The sequence below is a fragment of the Emydura macquarii genome, unplaced genomic scaffold (assembly GCF_026122565.2).
Source record: "Emydura macquarii macquarii isolate MOO-44397 ecotype Brisbane River unplaced genomic scaffold, CSIRO-AGI_Emac_v2 contig_1644, whole genome shotgun sequence".
In the NCBI taxonomy this organism is placed as follows: domain Eukaryota; kingdom Metazoa; phylum Chordata; order Testudines; family Chelidae; genus Emydura; species Emydura macquarii.
In genome coordinates this window covers 447,271-468,465 of record NW_027131781.1, presented here as the reverse complement: position 1 = coordinate 468,465, position 21,195 = coordinate 447,271, and the positions used below count along the sequence as shown (strand labels likewise).

The following is a 21,195-nucleotide window of genomic DNA, read 5'->3' as shown; positions in this document are numbered from 1 at the left end:
TACAGACTGGGGACCGACAAGCTAGGCAGCAGTTCTGCAGAAAAGGACCTGGGAGTTACAGTGGATAAGAAGCTGGATATGAGTCAGCAGTGTGCCCTGGTTCTCAAGAAGGCTAATAGCGTATTGGGCTGCATTAGTAGGAGCATTGCCAGCAGATCGCGGGAAGTGATTATTCCCCTCTATTCGGCATTGGTGAGGCCACATTTGGAGTATTGTGTCCAGTTTTGGGCCCCCCACTACAAAAAGGATGTGGACAAATTGGAAAGAGTCCAGTGGAGGGCAACAAAAATGATTATGGGACTGGAGCACAAGACGTATGAGGAGAGGCTGAGGGAACTAGGTTTGTTAGTCTGCAAAAGAGAAGAATGAGGGGGGATTTGATAGCAGCCTTTAACTACCTGAAAGGGGGTTCCAGGGAGGATGGAGCTAGGCTGTTCTCAGTGGTGGCAGATGACAGAACAAGGAGCAATGGTCTCAAGTTGCAGTTGGGGAGGTCTAGGTAGGATATTAGGAATATCTTTTTCACTAGGAGGTGGTGAAGCACTGGAATGGGTTGCCTAGGGAGATAGTAGAATCTCCATCCTTAGAGGTTTTTAAAGTTCAGCTTGACAAAGCCCTGGCTGGGATGATTTAGTTGGGGCTGGTCCTGCTTTGAGCAGGGGGTTGGACTAGTTACCTCCTGAGGTCCCTTCCAACTCTAATCTTCTATGAGCCTCTGACTTGCATTTGCTTTCATGCCGTCTCTTGAACCAAGTCTCTCTCATTCTCTGCTAGTTTTTGTGCTTCCCACAATATTCATAAATGCCACCAGTTATCCAAGGAATCTGAGTGATGAATTTCACCTTTGCCATTGGAGAAAGAAATGTTTGGACAGGGAGTATGTGTATCTGGGTCTCCTGGGACGTGTGTGTGCTCGTCTCTCTACAGAGGCAAGGAGGAGCACTTGGGAAGGTTGCTCTCGTTCGGGGCTAGAATCTGTTGATCCCTGTGTTGATGTGGGCAGGGAAGTCCCACAAACAGTGCAGAACCCGTGGGGGAAATCCAGGCAGTAAGCAGCAGTGTCATCTTTGGGCAGGGCAGGTATGTATGTGTTATTATAGGATTGTCACAAGCATGGAGGTAGAGGAAGGTTTCAGCAGCTGGTACAGTGAAAGGTCAGAGGGGGACGGCTGGGTCTTCAAAACTCCTCTTTCATGGTGAGAAAGGGTTATAGATTCCATAGCCACAAGGGACCATTGTGATCATCTAGTCTGACCTCATGGATAACACAGATGGGATGGGATCTTTTAGAAAAACCATCCCAGCTTGATTTTAATATTGCCAGTGATGAAGAATCCACCACAACCCTTTCCAATTGTTAATTACCCTCACTGGTAAAAAATCTATGAAGAACTTCACATAAGCAGCCCCTCCAGCCTGCTGCCCATATGTTTAAGACATATGGATCTGCTCGGTTAGAGGAAACAGCCGGAAAAACTTGAAAGGAACAGTTTACAAAAGCCCAAGACATTACAGTTCGCATCTAATGTGGCTTTATTACTGTGTGAGGCTCCGCCCTCTACAGAAGTTCATTACATAGTGTGGCACATGGACATGGGGAAAAGGAACTAAAATCAAGAAACTAAGGTCAAATAATAACATGATGCAGAAGAAAAGAAGCTGGGCTCTGTTTTTACAACATTCAGCATAGAAAGAAGCGAGGAGCACAAATCGCCATTTCAATACAATTAAGACGTTCACTTTATTATAGTTTTAAAATAATATTTTGTACCTATTACATACAGGAATATTACGCATTGTTGTCCACATGCAGAAACAAGCAAAAGCAGAATTTAAATGTTTCTCTCTACTGTAGTGTCATGGTACCCCTGGGTTTGGACAGTGTCCTGTAGGCTAACTGAGCCTCTGGCCTGAAGCCACTCACTGGGGAAGGCAGGGCTCAGACCCCTTTTAAAGGTGGTGGGGTTTTTAAAATTTTTCCCAGCATTTTGAGGACGAAGGCAAGAAAAGCTGAAGGCAGGACAAACTGCTACAAAAACGTTTAAAAAAGTGTGAAGGAAACTCAGGGCAGGGAAGAGAGCGGGCACTGGGGTAAAGCTGTGGGAGGGGCACAGCTGCGCCATTCAAGAGTGTGGCCCGGCCAGGGCAGTTATGTTTGACTGGACCATACGCCCCCCAGCTGCTCTTCTGGCCTGGCAAATGCAGGCGCCCCTCAAAGGCCCACCATCTTCTATTAGTCAGAATTGCTTCAAGTTTAAGAATGAGACACATTCATCTGTGGGTCTATTTAAAATTAGTGCATTAGCTTCTCTGCCTAGACACTCTGCTGAGGACATGGACTCAGTAGATGAGAATGCAAGACGTGTTCCCTCTAGGAGCCCAGAGCTGAGGGTGCCAGGCCCAGCTGACAGCCAAGCACAGGGAAACGGGGCTCAATGATTTCATGAATGACCGGAAGTGAAAAGCTCACAGACAGAAAAGAGGCCAATGGAAAAACAGGTTGTGTCTGTCTCAGCGCCTGCCTGTGACTGGCTGTCAGCCGACATTCATACAGACGGACCCGCCTGCTCAGTTTAACATTCGTTCTCCTGGCAGACACAGGTTGGACCAACTGGTTTTAAACAAACCGCACGCAGGACTTGAATAACTGCCCAAGGGAGACTCACACTGAGCACAGGGACTGCACTAACGGGCCAGCTGTGTCGGGGGGTGGGGCAGCCTTTCATCTGCCACCTCAGCTAGTCCCACCAACCCTGCGTCGCAGCCTGGGCGGAGCCCCCTGCGGCTGCCAGTGACGCTGCGCCATTGCTCGTCAGAGTGCAGCAGCTACATCGGCACACTGAGCGAGCTGGAGAGCACCTGGCTCCGTGTTACTGTACAAATTAAAATATTAAATCCACACACTGCAGCATAACACCCAAATAAATACATAAATTAGATGGCAAAATAAATCATTTCCATAGACATCCCCTTTTAGTCCTCTCGGAGCGGGTTGTAAGGCAGCATTTTCTCTATACCAGCTGCTAGGTAACTAGTGCTACAGCGTAGCAGGCCCAGCCAAACACCTGGGCCCCTTCTCTCCAGAGCCAGCACTGGGCCCAGAGCCAAGCACCAGCACTGAGACAGCAGATGTGTTCTGGGCTGTGGGCCAAGAGTTTCATCACAGTCTTTATTTTATAAGTGCCTCCCCCCAACGGCCTCGTGGCTCGGTCTTGCTAAAAACAATCCTCCCTGGGGCCGCGCGCAGCCTGCCACATCTCTGCACGTGCCAAAGACCGACCAGCGTTGAATGTCTTGCCAGAGCATGTGCACACGGGTGATTCAGCCGCCACCGCCACGTTGCTGGCCCTTCGCTAGTTACCTCATGGACTGCGGCTGGAGCCTGAGAGGGGTTTTCCATCACTAGCTGCTACGATGCTCTGGTTTATTAGTCAACAAGACCGGCGTGCCCATGACTAACGGCAAGCTGCTGTTAAGCTGGTTATGAGCGCTACAGGAGAGTAAGCAATAGCCGTCTGATTACAGCTGAACAGCCTCTCTCCATGCTGGGCTGGGAAAGGAAGCACGCATGTTCCTTTCACAGCAGTGGGGCAGTAACACTGGAGAAACAAGTAAGACAACATTTCCCAATGTTTGCTGGTGGGGGCTTCAATTCCCCCCCACCACCACCCCCAAAGCAGTTTCTCCATTGCCCATCTTCTGGACACCCTCATGTCAGAGCAGCAATGTACCGCTGAGAAGTCAGGGCTCTGACATGCAGGCAGGGAGCTAACCGGCCTGTCAGGGCTCTGAGGCCTTCCACAAGGCTGGCATCAAGTTTCAGCTGCACAGTGACCAGCCCAATGGCAACAAAGGTTATCTCCGCCGGGGTAGCGCTGTCTACAGCGTGCTGCCTTCCCGTATCCCTGCTACCCCAGTGGCTTCAGTGCCATATCCCTCCTCCTCCCCCTCACGAAATCCTTTGGTTCATAGGACACAGCAGTTCTTAGGAAAATCCAGGACCAGCGGTGGCCAGCGTGGTCTTGAGCCCTTCTATTTAGGTGAGGTGGGGGTTTGTGCGTTTGGCTATCCTTCTGAATGGGACTGTACCCGTAACAGTCCCTCGCTGTCTCACTGCTGATGCTTAGAAGTACGACGTTAATCACGCTACAAGTGCGAAGCGGAGGTTAGCAGATTAGGAATGTGCTCTTTGTAGCTAAGAATGACAAGCTAACACGTCACCAAGCCACCTTGTCCTTCAGCACAGCTCCTCAACCATGGTGAAAAAGATGAATGGGGAACCTAGGAATGGGTGTCCAGCAACTCAGAGCAGAAGCCTCTGGACTTGCACTACCACAGCCATGCATAGCTGAAGTCCAGTTCTCTTTGCCCAGCATGCCTCATGCTCTGAGCGATGGAGGACCGGCCGCCTCTTTTTGCCAGGTTATTTCAGAATATTGTCACCCAAACCCCTTCTCCTCACTCCCCTTTTCCTCCATTTCACAAGCGCTTTCCCACTGTGGCCATTGCGACTATCGTCATGCAGCAGCCGCGCTCCAGCCAAGTCAGAAGGAAACATTTCATGGTGCTACCACCGAAATGGCAGTGCAACCAGGGCAAGCGTAGGAGAGCAAGTGCTCGCAGCATCAAGACAGCCAAATTATTCTACAGTGACTATACAGTCAGCAAAATAAACCAGGGGAAGAGAAGCTGGCCCTGGCCTGCTCCTGCTCCTTGCATGACCTCTCAGCTCAGCATGGAATATTAAAGAACTCCAGGCTCCTCTTTCGAAGCATCCAGTGTTGAGCTGGATGGGTCCTGGAGCTCCTGGCAAATGGGAACCACATATAGACTAAACCAGAGGAGAAGAACTGGACTGTGATGCGATGGTATCTCTGTCTGATGCTGCATGGTGTTGGAGTGCGTCGAGGGAGGAGAGCCAGCTGTGGCTGGGAGATTCAGAACTCAATTTTGCAGGCTGGGAAGGATTCATCTTGCATCACTACAGTGCTGCTACTCGCTAGCACCATGATATTCAGCTCCTGCTGTTTCTCATGGGTTTGCTGGTACCATTCTCGTGTCACCTCAGTGTCATGTGTTGGAATCAGCGTTACCTGGAAAAGCCAGAAGAGAAAACTGACAGCAGTGCTACGATCTGGTTTAGTGCCCACATGTCTTATTGAGTGCCCACACTTAGTTGAGGCTAAAATATCCTTTAATTGTTATGCTGGCCTGGTGGCCCTGCATGCTTGTTTATTCCATTCACCTATTACATATTGGCTTTTAAATGATAACAGTCTCTTTGCTATATCTCTGTGCAGCACCCAGCACACTGGGGCCCTGCCTGGTTGAGGCCCCAGCACTACCACACTATAAATAATATTTAAAAAAAAGGAGAGAACCATAAATGAAGGTCGCAAGTTGCTGTTCTGGAGAATGAGTTGGCCAACAGCAGAGAAAGTGGCAGCAAATCTCAATGTCCACAAGGGCTCCAGTAAGGGCCTTGGAATGACCAGTAAGTGCCACACAGCCTGGGTGTCACTTTACTCAGGTGCAGAACATGTCAATTCAAGGGCTCTGAGGTTTGCGAATGCCGTATCTGGCAGAACATTTTGGACAAAGATTTATGTTTGTCTCTATTCCTGCCTGTAGGAACTGGTACCACCCAGATTCTCACTGAAACTTTTTAGAGAGAGGTGGGTATTATAAGGAATATATGCTGATGGTTTAAAGGAACTACAAGGACGTTAATATCAGAACAGCTTTAGCATTGTGATTGCAATGCTGTCCCCAGTGCCAGGATGGGCGGTGGGGTGGCTGACCCTGTCCTTGATAACACATAACGCTGCTGTCTAAGGGAATTTACTTTCCTGCTGGTTTCTGCAAGAGGACTATTTCTGTTTCCTGCTGCAGAGGTAGGAGGAGTGAGTGATCTTTAAGTGCATGAATCCTCATCATAGGGAACGAGCCTGTATCCACCACCCTTTCTCCTCATTTCTCAGGCCACACTGGCCTCCTACGCGAGGCTACTGACAAACCAGCTCACTAATGGCAGGGAAGGAAGAGAGGCTCCTAAGACGCTACAGTTACTGGCTCCGAAGACTACAGTGAGAGAGTCCCAGTCCCATTTAGTTCCCTCTTGTGCACCATCACGCAAGATGTTTTCTATGTTAGAGCAGTACTGTAATAGACACAGTCTCCCTAGAATTCCATGATACAGTTAACATCACACATTCCTGGGGCTTTAAGTTACCTACCTGTAGGTTCTCACCCCACTGGGACTTTCCTTCCAGAAGTGCATCCAGTACTGCACGGCTGGGCTCCCCATTGGCTGGATCATTGCCACTCACAACATAGTACGAAGCTCGGATGCGCTTGAAGAACTCCAGGTCTGTGTTCTTCCCACTGCAGTGGTTGGGGATGTAGGCCAGGTCCACATAGACAGGAGGTCCCGGGGGCACAGACAGACTGCTTTTGGGGCTACTGGCAACTTTGGAAAAGAGAAATCAAAGGCTAACAATCCCTGATGGAGAATCACCAATACAGGCTAGAGTGGAAGTGTCTGGAATGCAGAAAGACTTTCTGCAGCTGCAGAGGCTAAGTTCTAGGGCCTGGGTTGGCTCCTTCTCTCTGCTACTGAAAGGAAACCTGAGTGGTTTTTCTGCCCCAGCAGTAGCACAGAAGCTAGGTAGGAAAGGGAAAGGTCTGCAATTCTTTGGTTACCTGACTGAGCAGCTTTAGGATCGGGGCCAGAATGGCCTTTGCTGCAGAAGGAAACCAAAGTCCCCTTTATTAGTTTTGCAGAGTCATTAGCCCAGGCCCTATTTGGCTAAATAGTCCCAGTTTTTGTTTCTTAACCTAGCTTGGCTATAGCAATATGTCCTTTATGTGGCAGCCCTGAGGCCTCTACAGCAACATCTCTGGGAATGCCTTCCCGGCTCTTAATGATTCCTAGCAGTTTTCTGATGATTGGCTCATGTTCCTCATCAGTATTTCTGCTCCTTCTGTGTTTCCATTCATAATTTCTGCATCCTTCATTCACTGGGCTAGAGATGTTCATAAGAGAAGATGCATAGAGAGAGAGAAAGAGAGACACACACACACACCCATTTAGGCAAGGCCCTGAATACATGCATTCACATAGCCAGACAGAGAGATCCAATTGCACACAGGCAACCATGTGCACACAAATAGACATATAGATATAGGCAGTAACACGTATTATGCAGACACTAGGCAATATGTGAATGATGTATCTGCACGCATGTCCACACACACACACACACACATACCACCCCCAAATACATTCATTTTGTAATATAAGGCTACTAGGCCTTCAATTCTAAAGTTCCTGTGATGTTTGGGCTGATCTATGTAGCTGCTCTGTCAAAACAAACCATGTCTGAAAGGGAAGAGAGAAATGAAGAGGCACAATGGAAAAGACCTCTGCTTCCATGTGCCTTCTCCACACACAACCCATACTCCTCATGTTTTTTCCATTGCCAATGACCAGCTACAGGTGGGCTACACACAAGCACTAACGAGAAAAAGAGCTCAGGGTGTGCATAGTGGGGTACAGAATGTCTCCCTGCTAGTTTGCAACTGTGAAGCTGACTGACATTTCTCTTGGGTAGGCATTTGATAGCCTGATGACTTCTTACACTTTCTAGTGGGCAACTGTCCATATCCCCAAAGCCACCCAAAAGATATAACCTTTACCTCCTCCCTTTCATTGCCTAACCTGCTCCTCCCCTCCCACAAGGCTTTCCGCCTTCTCCCATCCCAGATTTTGCATTTGTGTGCCTTGTCTAACCTCTTCATTTGCCCCAGTGATTCCATCCCAGCTTAGCTCCTGATTTTCTGTAGCTCTTCCCTTACTCACCTCTGGTGCTTCCCCCTCACAGTAAAACATGCTTTAGTCTCTCCCATCTTAAAAAGCAACAAAAGCACTCCTGACCCAACCTGCCTCGACAACTGCCACTCCAGCTCCTGTCCTCCCTTTAGCGTCAAGTTCATTGGACCATTGACTGCCAGAAGCCGGGACTGGATGACGGGGATGGACCACTCAAGAAATGGCCCTGTTCTGTTTCTGCCCACTGAAGCATCTGGCACTACGGCAGACAGGATACTGGGCTGGATGGGCCATTGGTCTCACTCAGTATGGCCGTTCTGATTGTCTTATGAATGCACTGTCTTCAGCTCCTCTCCTCCAAGTCCATCTTAGACTCACCAAGCCAGTTTCCATCCCCTGCACTCTACTAAAACCACTTTTTGCCAACATCTCTAATGATCTCTACCCAGTCAAAGCTCAGAAACAGTATTCTGTCCTCATCCACCTTCCCCCTTCAGCTGCCTTCAACACCAGTAACGAGCATCTTCTTGAAAGCTTGTCTTCTCTTGGCTTCTATGACTCTGTCCTTTCCGAGGTCTCCTCCCACCTCTCTAATGGCTCCTTCACCATGTCCTTCTGAGGATCCGCCTCATTCCCCACTCCAGTTTTCTGTTGGTGTTCCACAGAGCTCTGTTCTTGGTGACCTTCTATTCCCCTGCTACACCTTATCTCTGGGTAGGTACCTACAATGCCCATCCCTGTGTGGATGACTCATATATCTACCTCTGCTCCTGACTGGTCTCTGTCTGTCCAAACTAAAAACTCAGCCTCTCTCTCTGACATCTCCCTGTGGATATCTAGCCATCAGCTCAAACGCAACATGGCTAAAACAGAGCTCCCAATCTTCCACCCCAAAGCCTTTCTGCTACTGCCTTTCCTGATCATTGTGAACAACACTGCCATCCTACCAGTCATGCAGGCTCGTAACCTGGGCCTCATCTTTGGATAGACTCTCTCTAGGACCTTACATTCAGGCTATGGCCGAATTTTGCTGATTCTTTATAACGTCTCTAAGATACGGCTTTTCTATCTATTCACACAGCTTAAAACTCTTATCATCTTCTGTCGCAATTACTGCACCATCCTCCTCATTGGTTGTGAGTAAAAAAAATCTCTTGCCCCACTAGCGCCATTCAGACTGCCACTGCAGAGCCCACACCCTTCTCTATCACTGTGACGATGTCACGCCTTTCTTTGGATCCTCCACTGTCCCCCCTTCTCTACTGTATCAAACATAAGCCACGTTTCTTCATGTTCAAGGCCCCTTATGGCCTAGCCCCACTGTCTCTATCCTCTTATTCACTAGTGAGATGAGGACTCTTTTCTCCTATAGGCCCACGATGCCAGCCTCCATCAGCCACTTGTTACATTTTCAAACAAACATTTCTGTGCTTTCTCCCTTGACCATAGTTTGGGTGCTGGTGTACTGAAACCACTACCCATCATGGTGACTGGTAATGTTTCTGTGTGTTCCCCCACTCGCTGTCTTGTATCCATCTGATGTTGCTTGGTTTGTACTTACATTGTATGCGCCTTGGGGCAGGGATTTTTGTTCTGTGTTTGTTCAGCGCCTAGTATGCTGGGATCCTGGTCAATAACTAGGGCTGCTAGGTGCTACCATAATACAACTTATAACAACAAGAGTTGGCCTCCAGGATGGCAATCTTAGCAGAGCGCCCAAGGGCTGCATGGACATAGAGACTGAATTTCCCTCTAAAACTGTTCCCTCCAAGCAGGACTTAGACACGGTGGCAGGGAGCACTGAGTGGGGGGGAAGTGCCCTTCCACTGCCTATACTGCACCTGTTCTGGGGATACACAGAAGATTTCAGGCTCCAGGACTGTCAATCTTGCATCTTCAATTGTGGGGGAAGAAACCAGGCTGACCAAAGTCCTACACGACTAAGGCGCCCCTGTAATTTCAGGATTTAATTGTGGGAGCTGCTCCCATCTAGTCGCTGCTCATTGCTCAAGGCAGCGTCTCTGCACACAACTGCACTCCTAATGTCATGATCAGGTCAACCATTTAGACTGCAGTAACAGCCACCAAAGTTATGTGTCGTCTCCCAGTTATACATCGACACTGCTAATAGCTAAGTCACTTTTCCTCCCTTAAGTCTTAGTAAGGTGGGTTCTGCTAGTTCCTCTGAGACCAAGAATTCCAACTACTGATCACTCTGTGGGGAAAGTATCCCCAGTGTATAACAAAGCCTATACATAGAGGGTTTAAATTCCCAGAACAAACAACACTGCCTCCAGCTCTATTTTTGCAGAAATGTTTGGTTCATTGTTACTGACTTTCCCTGCATTTTTTTTAAAAAATCAGTGCCTATCAGAATCCCTCAGCACTTGCAAACTCATTCTCCAGTCACTAGGAAGTGCCCACTAACTGCATCTCAATGCCCTGAATGGTTCAGCAAGTGTTTACATTTTAGCTAGTGCTTTGCTTATTGTTTAAACAAAAGAGAATTCTCACTTGGGGAGGGATTTCTTACCAGGGTTTGTTTTGATGCCATTAACAAGGGTCTTGCCCAGGTTGCTGTGACTGCTCCGGGATAACTCATCCTTCTCTTCCATGTGTGAAGGCTGTATGAATGGGGTGCGTGGTTTTGACTGCTTCTCTCCTCCATCTCGCTCCTTTTTTGCAGTGGTAGATTTTGGAGACCTGTCCAATGGCTGTTTCATGGGAGTGGGAGACCGCTTCCCTTTGACATCTAGTTTCCGAGCAGGAGATGATGATTTGGGTTTACTCAAAGGCTTCCTCGCACCTTTGCTCTTTTCTTTCAGATCCTTTTTGGCTATTTTATCAGTTCTGCTCATATTTTGCTCATTTACCAGCATTTCAGGATCTACCATGCAGACATCTGGATGAGGGGGATGAGGCTGGGGATCTATCATTGGAACAGGTTGAGGATCATGGCTAGATCTTGTGCTGCCATGATGAGAAGTGCCCGCAGCTTTGTCCACTGGGAGGAAATCTGCATCTTCATCTGAGTCCATGGCAGCATCGGCTGTGATGGATGGACATTCCTCTGTCTCTGGAGGGACATCCGAATCGGATTGGGAGGTTCCAGAGTCACTCACTGATGTGGGAGGGGTTTCCTCTACCATTGTGACTTGTACAAGGCTACTAGTAATGTGGTGTGGCCTCCCCTTCACTGAAGGATGACCTTCATCCTGTGAGAGGTCACTGTCTTCAGAGAGGTCATGTGGACTAGGGTTGATGAATGATGGAGATAGCTCACCCTTCCTCTGTTTATATTCACACGAAGAGAACTTTTGCCTATTGTCAGAGCTGGCTCCTAAACATGGCTCTATTTCATGGGAAGCATCTCCATGATCCTCAGTTCTTTCTCCCTTTTGTGCCTCTGGAAAAAAGGGCTGGATCGTATGCTCAGGGGACATCAGTGAAGAAGGCCGGCCCTGCCTAGCCATGTCCTCTTCCCTCAAGTATGGAGAGACAGTCCTTTCAGAATCAGGAAATGCTTTCTCATCTTCCATGTCTGCTGCACTCTGCACACTTTGAAAAGCTTGCTGACTTGTGCTCACTTCTGTTGGGCCATTGGCTGTGGCTGCTGCTTCTTGCTGATGAGGAGGAAATGATGTCAGTACATCAGGAAGTGAAGTCACTGTCATAAGCTTTTCAGTGACAGGTGACTGTTGTTCTGGGCTGGCTGCACAACTTTGCTTTTGTTTTTCTGCAGACGATGTACCTCGGCACTCAGTTCTGCATGGCAGTGTGTCATCAGTCACATCACATGTGAATGCAGAACCAGGGTCCTCAGCAGACACACACTCTTCAGTTTCAGCTGAATATGTTTTGATAGACTCTACTGGAATCAATGGAGACACATTCCAGAGACTCCTGGTATCTGGCTCTGCTCCTGTTCCTGTATATGAAGAAAGCATGTGGGAGTAGAAGCTTTCTGCTGTTGTGTGCATCACAGGAGTGGTGGCTTCAGATGAAGCTTCCTCTGAAAGTCTAGGAGAGTTATCTTTTGTGTGATGTTGGGATGCAACTTCTCTTTCCATGGCCCCAGAGAACAACTTATCTTCTGCATATGGGCTTGGTGAAAAGCTAGGGAAAGATAAATCTACACTGGTAACTTTTTTAGAAACCTCTAGGTACTCATCTTTCTTCCCCTTGTCTGAAGACAAAGCATCAGGAATGTTTAAAATAAGAGATTTGTCCCCTAAATGGCATGATGTCTCATGTCTGAACACAATGGCTGGCTCATGTTTTCCTAAAGAGGAAAATTCAAACCCAGATGAAGAGAAATCCATTTCTTTACTTTGCAGTGCCAGACCCTTTTGATGTTCCTCTTTCTCATATTTAGCAGTAGACTTTAAGCAAATATCTTTGTTGTAGCCTTCAGAAGCAATCTCTGCACGGTGATAATCTGTTACTAGAAACTGTGCTTCCTCTGGGGACTTTTCAGCATCCTTCCCCTGTTGCAAAGAGATTTGGCTTGAATAGGACATTTCTGAAGCCCAGCCATCTCTGCATGTATCTGTCAGGATACTGTAGCCAGCAATACCTGCCTCTAAAACTGTTGCTGTTGCAGTTTGCTCAAATCCAAGTTCTGCTTTCCGCATTGGATCACAAGGGGAGAAGGCAGGTGATGTGGACAAATGAGACACTTGGTGCTTGTCCTGGTGAAGCAGCTCTGATACCTGGGCCTTTTCCATCACTGAAATGTCTGCATACTCTTCCTTCTCACTGACTGTTTCTGGTGCTTTGGGAGGGCTGGGCAATATGGACTCCTTTTCAGATTTCTCCTTGGCACCTTTTTCTAACTCTGAGTCACTGGTGCTCTCTTCTACTCGTCCTGCTTTCTCGTAGTATAAGTCTTTGGGCTGAGGCGCCTTTGGTGACAGAGATCTCTGCTCGTGGCTGATTGCAATTATGTTTTCATCTGGATGAGCAACTTCAGTGTAGGGAGCTTTTTTTGGGGGATAAAATGCATCTATGGCTTGTGCAGGGGGGGCACACTCGCTGCTAACAGGAGAGGACGGAGGCAGGGTAGAGTAGGATTTTTCTGGTACAGCATTGGATGAGCTCAGCCTATCCTGTCCTTCCTGCGTTTCTTGGAATCTCAAGTCACTGGGCATCTCATGCTTATCTGACTCTGGCAGGGATGAATATCTTTCATGGATGTCTGTGTACTCAAAGGAAGAATCCACTTTATCTTTGGGGGAAGTTGGGGATGATAGCTCCTTCTCAGCAGAGGTGTAGAGGCATGACTCTTCTTCCTTTGCAGAGATGTGATAAAGTAGCTCTTTCTGAGATACTGATACTTTCTCTGTCCGGGAGGGCACAAATGTAGGCTCCAGCTTTTCCTTATCAGGGTGACCTAGGTTGTCCACATCCTTCAGGATAAGATTTGGAAGCCCAACTCCAGATATGACTACCTGCTCATAGATGTCTGCATACTGGAAAGTCCTCTCATCAGGATAAGGTGTTGGTTCCCTTTCTTCGTGCTCTAGCCATTTAGCATGGTTATCTCCACTGGAGTCACAGACCTCCGTCTCAGAAGGACTGAATGAGATCTGGGTGTGGGACTCTGGATGATATTCCACTCGGCTGAAAGAAACCACGTCCTCAGAATGGCCTATGATATCACTGCTCCTTTTGGGATGATCTTGTCCTGGAAGAGAGTTCGTGCTGTCCTCTGATGCTGCATCACTGTCTTTTGGGGAAGCTGCTATATATTCATATTCTGCTGGGCTTTTAGAGTACAGCAGAGCAAATGCTGCTGCATTCTGCTCTTTGCTTTCTCTAGGGTCATCATGAGCCTCAATGGATTTTTTTTCAGCAGTCTGCTTTATGTCTAGCATGTATTTAGAGTCTGATGTTTCTTGGTTCAAAGCATCAGCATCTGATATCTGCACTGTGGCCCCCTGCAGAACTTCAGTCTGCAACGCTGGTTTGCTTTGGTCTGTCATGAAACGTTTTTCAAGTTCTTGTGTACTTTTGTCTGCCTCCGTTCCTAGAGCACTAGATGATGCAGGTGGTGGAGATGCTGTCAGTGCTCCGTCTAATGATTTAGCATCTAGATCCAGGACTACTTTCTCCTCATGATCCAAGTCAGAGTAATCTTGTGTAGATGTGAACAATGCGTCTTCCCTTGCTTTTGCTGCCTTCCTTTTGACCTGTTTTTCCTCTACACAGACACACTGAAGAGATGGTGGTGCTCTAACTACTTCTGGTTTTTCTGAAGAGGTGGTTTCAGAAGGGGCTGTTACCATTTTATTTGTTTCTAGTGAAACTCTTTTGTCTTCCCTCAATGCAAATTCTTGTGCTTCAGCTGAATCCATTTTGAAATATCCAGCTTCTGTTTCTTGAGGCACAGACTTGTCTTCAGCATGCCAGAGATAATCTTCTTTCTTAGGAAGATGGCCTGCTTCCCTGGTATCATCTTCTTCCTGGAAATATCCATAGTCAGAGTCTGAAGTTTTCTTCTCTACTGTTTCCAAAACATAACCTTCATAGGCCATAGAACATATAATCTTTTTCTCTTCTGTAATGGTAAGAGAAGATTTTTTTTCGTATTCCTGTACCTCATCCAAGAAAGTGCTCTCTCTTTCCTTATCATACTTCTGTTGGCTTTCCTTACTTGTTCTCTCTGCCATCTCCTCTGGAAACCACACTTTCTTCTCATAATTTAGGTTTTTCATATAAATATCTTCCATTTCTGGAGATTTTTCTTCTTTATTTTGTCTCTCTTCCATGAAATCGCAAGATTTTACATCTTCAGAGCAAATGTCTGAGGACTTTTTATCCTGAATTTGTCTGGACTCTGTGAAGTGTAAGAACTTCACATCTGGAAAAGTTTCTTGAGAGCTAATTTCTAAAGCTTTTTCCCTGACCAGGCTCATTTCTGTTAAAGAAAACAATCTGGTATTTTCTGGAGATATTTCTGCAGAGAAAATTTCTGTTGGTGGCATATCTTTAATTGGGCTGTGTTCTGGGCAAAGAGGGGATTTTGGTTTTTCTTTAACAATATCTTTGGCAGAAGTTCCCAGTGATTTTTCACTTGCAGCTGGGCTTTGCTGCATGAAATGTAGGGGTATGACAGCTTCTGGGGAGAATTTGTTAGTGGATGTGTCTAGAAATGTTTCTTTAGGAGGGCTCTTTTCTGTAAAAGTAAGAAATTTAATGTCTTCTGGAGAAGTTCCTTTAATGAACATGTCTGGAAATGTTTCCTTACCAGGACTCTCTTCAGAGTGAGAAATTGATTTGGTGTCTTCTGGAGAAATGTCTTTAATGGAAATGTGTGGAGATTGTTCTTTTTCTAAGCTATGTCCTGTGAAATATAGTGGTTTCCCTTCTTCTGGAGAAGTTTCTGTAATGGAAATATCTGAAGATTTTTCTTTACCAAGACTCTCTTCTCTAAAAGAAAGTGATTTGGAATCATCTGGAGATATTTCTTTTACAGAAATTTGTGAAGATTTCTCGCTTTCAAGTTTGCTTTGTTCTGGGAACTGTAGAACCTCAATATTTTGGGGAGATATTTCTTTGGTAGAAACTGGCTCTTTATCTGTGTATTTTGCAAATTCTAGTGAGACTTCTTCAGTCATTTTAGTTTCTTTAAACTCTGCCTCCTTTCTTGGTTTTGGAAAAATGTCTGTGCTGGGAATGTACAGTTCAGAATCATCCTTTTCACTAATGTCAATTGTTTCCTGTTTGTGATAAGAAATGTGTGACAGCTGTTCCTTTCCAATGGGCAGCTCCTGCTTTTCATTTCTGGGAGACACTGACTCCATAGACAGTGACACTTTGCTTTCTGAGCTAAGCTTGTCCTGTATAACAGAAGGCAATTCTTTTTCAGAGATATCTTTAGCTGCAGGTGACTCATCTTTTTTACATGGTTCAAATTCACTCTCAGCTCCTTTTTCTACATCAGAAGTTTGTCCTTCACCTTTCTTTACAGAAACATCGGTGGCTTTTTCAAATAACTCTGTTTCCACAGCTTCCAATTTCTCCTCCACAGGGGACTGATGGAAAGGGGTGTGTCCAGCGCTAGTAGGGCCAGACTGTGTTGGCGATGCCATCTTGACTGTGCTATCATCAGGACTTATGCATCGTTCCTCAGCTTCTCCAAAATTGGAGTCTACTTGGGAAAGCTGTGTTTCTTCTGTGGATAGTAGCAACATGGAATTTTGCAACACTTCTGTGTGGGCTTCGATTAAAACATCAGCCAGGTGCTCTTGCTGAGTAAACAATTGGGCACCATAATGCCCTCTGAGTTTCTCAGGCAACTCAATATTTGGAGTCTCATCTTCTTCGTCTTCTTCCTCCTCTTCTGCCTCTTCTTGCAGGCCCTTCTTATGAGCTTCATATTTTCTTTCTCCTTCTACTAATGCCTGGAAGTCTTCAGGAGGTGGAGATTTAAAGCATTTGTCCTCCTCTAAGGAGGATGTTGGAGAGATTGTGCCAGCAGAGGGCATATAGTCTAGTCCTTGGGTTGCTTCAGTCCGAGAGGAGGGTATGCTGTTTACTGTGTCCAGAAGTAAAGAGCTTTTGCCAGTCTCTTCTGTTTGTGGAGCTGTTATGGATGCAACAGACTGATCTTCTGCTACTGACGTGGCAAAAGAGGAGAGCTTGTCACATTCTGTAACAGATGTGGCGGAGGATATGTGCTCCTCTTCCGCCAGTGGAGCTGCCACAATGCTAGTAGGATACACAAGGATTTCAGTTTCTTGGCCAGTGTAGCCCTTGGCAGCAACATCAGTAGTGGAGCTGGCTTGGATACCGTGTACTGCTTCAAAAGAGCCTGGGTGATCAGGCACAGAAATGTCATATGCAGTAACATCATACTTCAAGTGTGGGATCCGCTCTTCCTGTTCATCATGTATTTCCTCATCAGAAATGGTCTGTTCAGTCTCTGAATAGCCAGGGATGGTTTCATCCTGGATGTATGAAATGTGTTCTGCTGTGGCTCCTAGGGGGACAGGTGCACTGCTCAAGTAGGACTCCTCCTTAGTTACCTCCTTTTCAGGTAACTTGCTTTTCTCACCCATTTCCTCATTGAACTCTCTTTCCTTTTTTTTAGCAGTGAATTTTGTGCCATCCTCCTCTTCCTGATGTAGCTGATAGAACTCTTTAATCTTCATGTCCTTTTCCTCTGTCTTTGTGTATTGTTCTTCTGTTTCTTCCACTTCTGCCTTTTCTATCACATCCTCTCTCTTTCCCGTCTTGCTTTCCTCACTTGTATCCACCCCCTCAATGTACTTCTCACAAGTCTTTGTTTCTCCTTCCCTCTGCTTTCTGTCCAAAGTTATTTTCTGCTCTGCTTCCTTCTCTTCCTCTTTGTGTGCTGAAGTCTGAGTTTCTCTTGCTGCTGCTTCTGTTTGTGTTGGTACCTGCCCTCTCTTGTCTTTGTGAACTTCTGGTAGTAGCTTGGTGTCCTCCTTCCTTTCAACTTTTTCCACAAACTCTCCCATCTCAAGAGGTTCTTCCAGGGCTGCTCCTTCATCCTCAAATTCTTCAGCCTGTCCTGCTCTCACCTCCAGCTGATGAACTGGTTTTTCCTCACATGGCAACTCTCCTTCCCTATCAATAGTGATGATTCCCTCATCTGGGGAATCTAAAGGAGTCTCCTTCATCAAGATGTTCTCTGCCAAAATCAGATCTTCTTCAAGGAGACACTGGGCAGTCATATGGGGGGCCCTCTTTCCTTCAGTTTCAGGTCCTCTTATGACTACATCACTTGCTTCAATATCAGTCATTTCCTGAGTTACCTCTAGCGCCACTTTCTCTTCATGTTTCAGCTCTTCAAAGTCCTTGGTTAGGTCCTCTGGTGAAGAGAGAACTAACCTCTGCTCAGCCATGCCAGCCAGTCCTGGCTCTTGCTGTACTGGTGTCTTCTGCACTGGTGACATCTTTTGTTCCACAGGTACTTCCTTTTCAGCTTTGACTCGGATTTTCTCAGTTTTGATTCTGCCTGGAACTTTTGCCTTGTATAATGTTTTCCTCACTTCTGGGGTAAATGGTTTTAAGTCCGGTTTAGACATTTTCTTCAGCTCTGGTTTGGCTTCTTTCTTTGAGTCTCTTTTTTCTTCTTTCTTTCCATCATCTTTTCTAAAATCCTTTCTCTCTTTCTTAATCTCTTTCTTTTCTTTGTCCTTCTTCTCATCCAGTTTAGACACTTTCTCTTTGAGGTGCTTCTTGCCAACCTTGTCTTTGGTTAGCTTCCTTTTCTCAGCTTTGAGGGCATCACTCGATTCTGTCTTTATCTTTTCAGGCTTAACAGGTTTCTCAGGAATTTTCTCAGTATGTTCTTTCACTTTTTTCTCAGTTCTGGCCTCCTTTACTATCTCTGGTTTTATCTCCTTAGCCCCATCCTCAGTTGCCTCTTCTTTTCTGGCCAGCTTTGTTACAACTGGCTTGGGGGAAGATTTCAGACTCTCTTTGCTGTCGGTTCTTTGTTTAATCTTGGTCTGCTTGAGAGAAGGTGGAGGCATGCCAGAAGACAGATCCTTCTGAGTAGCTACTGGGTACCTCAGAAAATCCAGATGCTTGAGTTTTTCAAGACCTTCCAATATTTTATTTTGTGGAGCATTTCCAGGAAACAAAACTCTCACTATTTTTTCTGTGGGGCTTGCTGGCAGCCAAACCACCAAGGCTGTGATGGAAGTCAGATAGGGGACAGAAATCTCACCTTCCTTCCCATTTGCTAGAATGATGCCAGTCTTTGCTTTGCTATTCCCAGCCCATTTCTGCATTAGAAACTGCATCTCCTTACTGTCCTTGACAGGATTCAGGATGTACATGTCCAGCTTACCAACCCCCATTTTGTGGAACAGAGTAATGGGCTCGATGGTGTTACTCACCACCCTGTAGAGGGGCTCTGATTTAATGCTGAGTTTATTCAGGTACTGCAATGTCAGGCAAGCCTCTTCAATGCTTCTCTTGACTTTCATGGATGATTCAGGCATCTTAAGCTTTTCAGGAACATTAAAAAAAACAACTCCAAGTTCTGGCGATATGAGATTTTTCATCCAGTCACTGTAGTTGGTGGAGCCCTGAGATTGCTCCTCATCCTGCTCAGCAATCTTCCTCTGTAGCAGCCCATTAATGCCAGGTAGGTTGTCTGCCCCAATGTGGGTCAGAAGAATGGAGTCAATCCTGTCCAGATGCCTGACCAGCTTCCAAAAGCAGGATCTCCTGTCAGAGCCACCGTCCACCAGGATGTTAAATCCATTGACAGCAAACAGAGCTGAGTCCCCTCTCCCACCAGGGAATATGTAGCAGCAGGGCTTAGACAATTTCAGAAAGCCTCCAGAAGTGGGAGGTTCCAGAAGATCAAATGGAGTTGGCACATCCACTGTCTCAGAGACATACTCTGCAAACTCAGAGACCCCATCCATCTCAGGCAGGACTGGGTCAGGGTTCAGTTTCAGATTAATAAGCTGCTGGAACTGGGGGAGTCCAAGGTTGCTCCAGTCTCCCTCTCCCACACAGGACACGGTGAGGGAGGCCTTGTTATCTGGATCAGTGTTGCTGAGAAGCTGGGCAACCTAGTGAGACAGACAAGGACAAATCACAGTCACAGGAGTAAAAACAACGCGAGTCCTGTAGCACTTTAAAGACTAACAGATTTAATTTGGGACCATCAAAGACTCCACTGACATATTACAAAAGAGTCCATGATGGAGGGCAATGCCTAACTGCATCACTCTGGCAGACAGGCACAATGCCTCTAGCAGCCCTCTGCAAATGCAGCTGCTCAGCCAACTTTGGCTGATGTGAGGTATGGGCCAGAGCCATGGCCTTGCTCTCTCTTGGGAAGCCTAATGCTGCTGGGGGAGCCTAGCCACCTTAATGCCAGGACTGCAAATGTGACTGGCTCTCAAGCAGAGGCACAAAGTTGTCCCCTCTCCCCTGCCGACACGGGCACAATCCCCCATAATCATGTTAGTGTGAAAGTGATACTGTTCCTGTTTGTCTGGGAATCCTCTCCCTCAGCCCCACTCTTTCCAAAGCACACTGTCATGGTTTCCTAGCAACTCTCACTGGCTGGCCATTATCCCATCTTCTTCTTAGAGTAATTTCCCACGTTCCTGGTTATTGAAACTTTAATTCCTTGTTACCTGGGATTTTCTTTTCTACTCAGTTTCATAGCCTCTCCTGATCCACATTTTAAAAGGCTGGGACCCCATCGCTGAATAGGCAAGTGTTGCAATATATCGTATGATAAAAATAATGAGCCTAGAGTTAATCTGGTTTAGGATTCTTTAGAACTATGCACATCTAGCAAATAAAGCCATATTAAAATTAAACAGCTTGCATTTTTGAGTTAGTGACAATATTTTCCATGGAGTCCTTTTGCCTAAAGAGACCCCACTCAGCTGATTTCTTGACACTGGCACCATAAGAATATATTGAGAAAAATAAACTCTGAAATCCAGATTTCCAGCCCTATACATGCAGTTACAGTGATTGTATCAGCCTATCCTTCTAACCAGCTAGCTGAATGTCTCCTTACCACAACTACAGCAAATGTACATTCAAATCACGTGCATACAATTTAGAAAATGTGGGCCCTAATGCTTAGTGAATATGGCAGCCAGACTAGAGAAATCTGGAGCAGGGCATGAAACAGTCAAAGAAACAAAACAGTGCATCTGAGTGGCACTGACCAATAATAATAGAGCTTTTAGAGAGGAGCTAGACTATAGCTAAATAAATACTAGAGTGCATTTCTATTTAGCCAAAGAGCTCCAAGCTTTATACAAACACTAATTAATTCTCCCAAACTGCTGTAGAGTAGATACATATATATATATGATAGATAGATAGATATAGATATTACAGTCAATGGCTAAATGGAAAATTTGGCCCTCTACCTTAGTTTCTCTAAGGTGACACATGAATGTGGTGGCTTCAATATTTGGGAGCCCAAGCTGAGATACCTTGAAGGGATCTGATTTTCACAAAAGTCAGATCACCCGCCTTCTAGAAATCAGGCATCAATAAGGTGTCGCAAACTGAGCCCCCAAAATTAAAGTACCACTAATCACTTTGGAAAATTTTGACCGGTGACGTTAAGTGACATGCTCCAGGCTGAATAGCAATTTAGTTCAAGAACTAGGACGGAAGACAGAATCCAGAACCATGCCTCTGACCAGCATGCTGGGGCATCTGCGAGCTGGAAATGGAGGCCAGGTCCCACCCAAGGTCTCTGCCAGCTGGAGGTTAAGCGCTGGATTATTACTGATACTCACCTCTGGATCTGCAACTATCTCAGCAAATTTCTGATAAGTGAAGGTCCCAGTTTGTAGGATCAGGTCTCCTTCTTGGTCTGAACTCTGACCACAAAG

General features: G+C 46.3%; 1 protein-coding gene across 1 annotated transcript; it reads right to left on the bottom strand.

The window, feature by feature from the left end:
* Positions 1-1,515: 1,515 nt before the first annotated feature.
* Positions 1,516-19,257, bottom strand: MAP1A (microtubule associated protein 1A). Its single transcript, XM_067555387.1, has 3 exons — positions 10,365-19,257; positions 6,237-6,469; positions 1,516-5,093 (listed from the first exon to the last, which is right to left on the bottom strand). Exons 1-3 carry the CDS (start codon positions 19,240-19,242, stop codon positions 4,938-4,940), a joined length of 9,267 nt encoding a protein of 3,088 aa, XP_067411488.1. The 5' UTR covers positions 19,243-19,257; the 3' UTR covers positions 1,516-4,937.
* Positions 19,258-21,195: the final 1,938 nt, after the last annotated feature.

Coding starts and splice junctions, on each gene's coding strand:
- MAP1A (XM_067555387.1), bottom strand. CDS start 19,242: ATGGATGGGGTCTCTGAGTTTGCAGAGTATGTCTCTGAGACAGTGGAT. Junction 6,470..10,364: donor TGGCATCAAAACAAACCCTG/GTAAGAAATCCC, acceptor TCTTTTCCAAAG/TTGCCAGTAGCCCCAAAAGC. Junction 5,094..6,236: donor AGTGGGGTGAGAACCTACAG/GTAGGTAACTTA, acceptor TGGCTTTTCCAG/GTAACGCTGATTCCAACACA.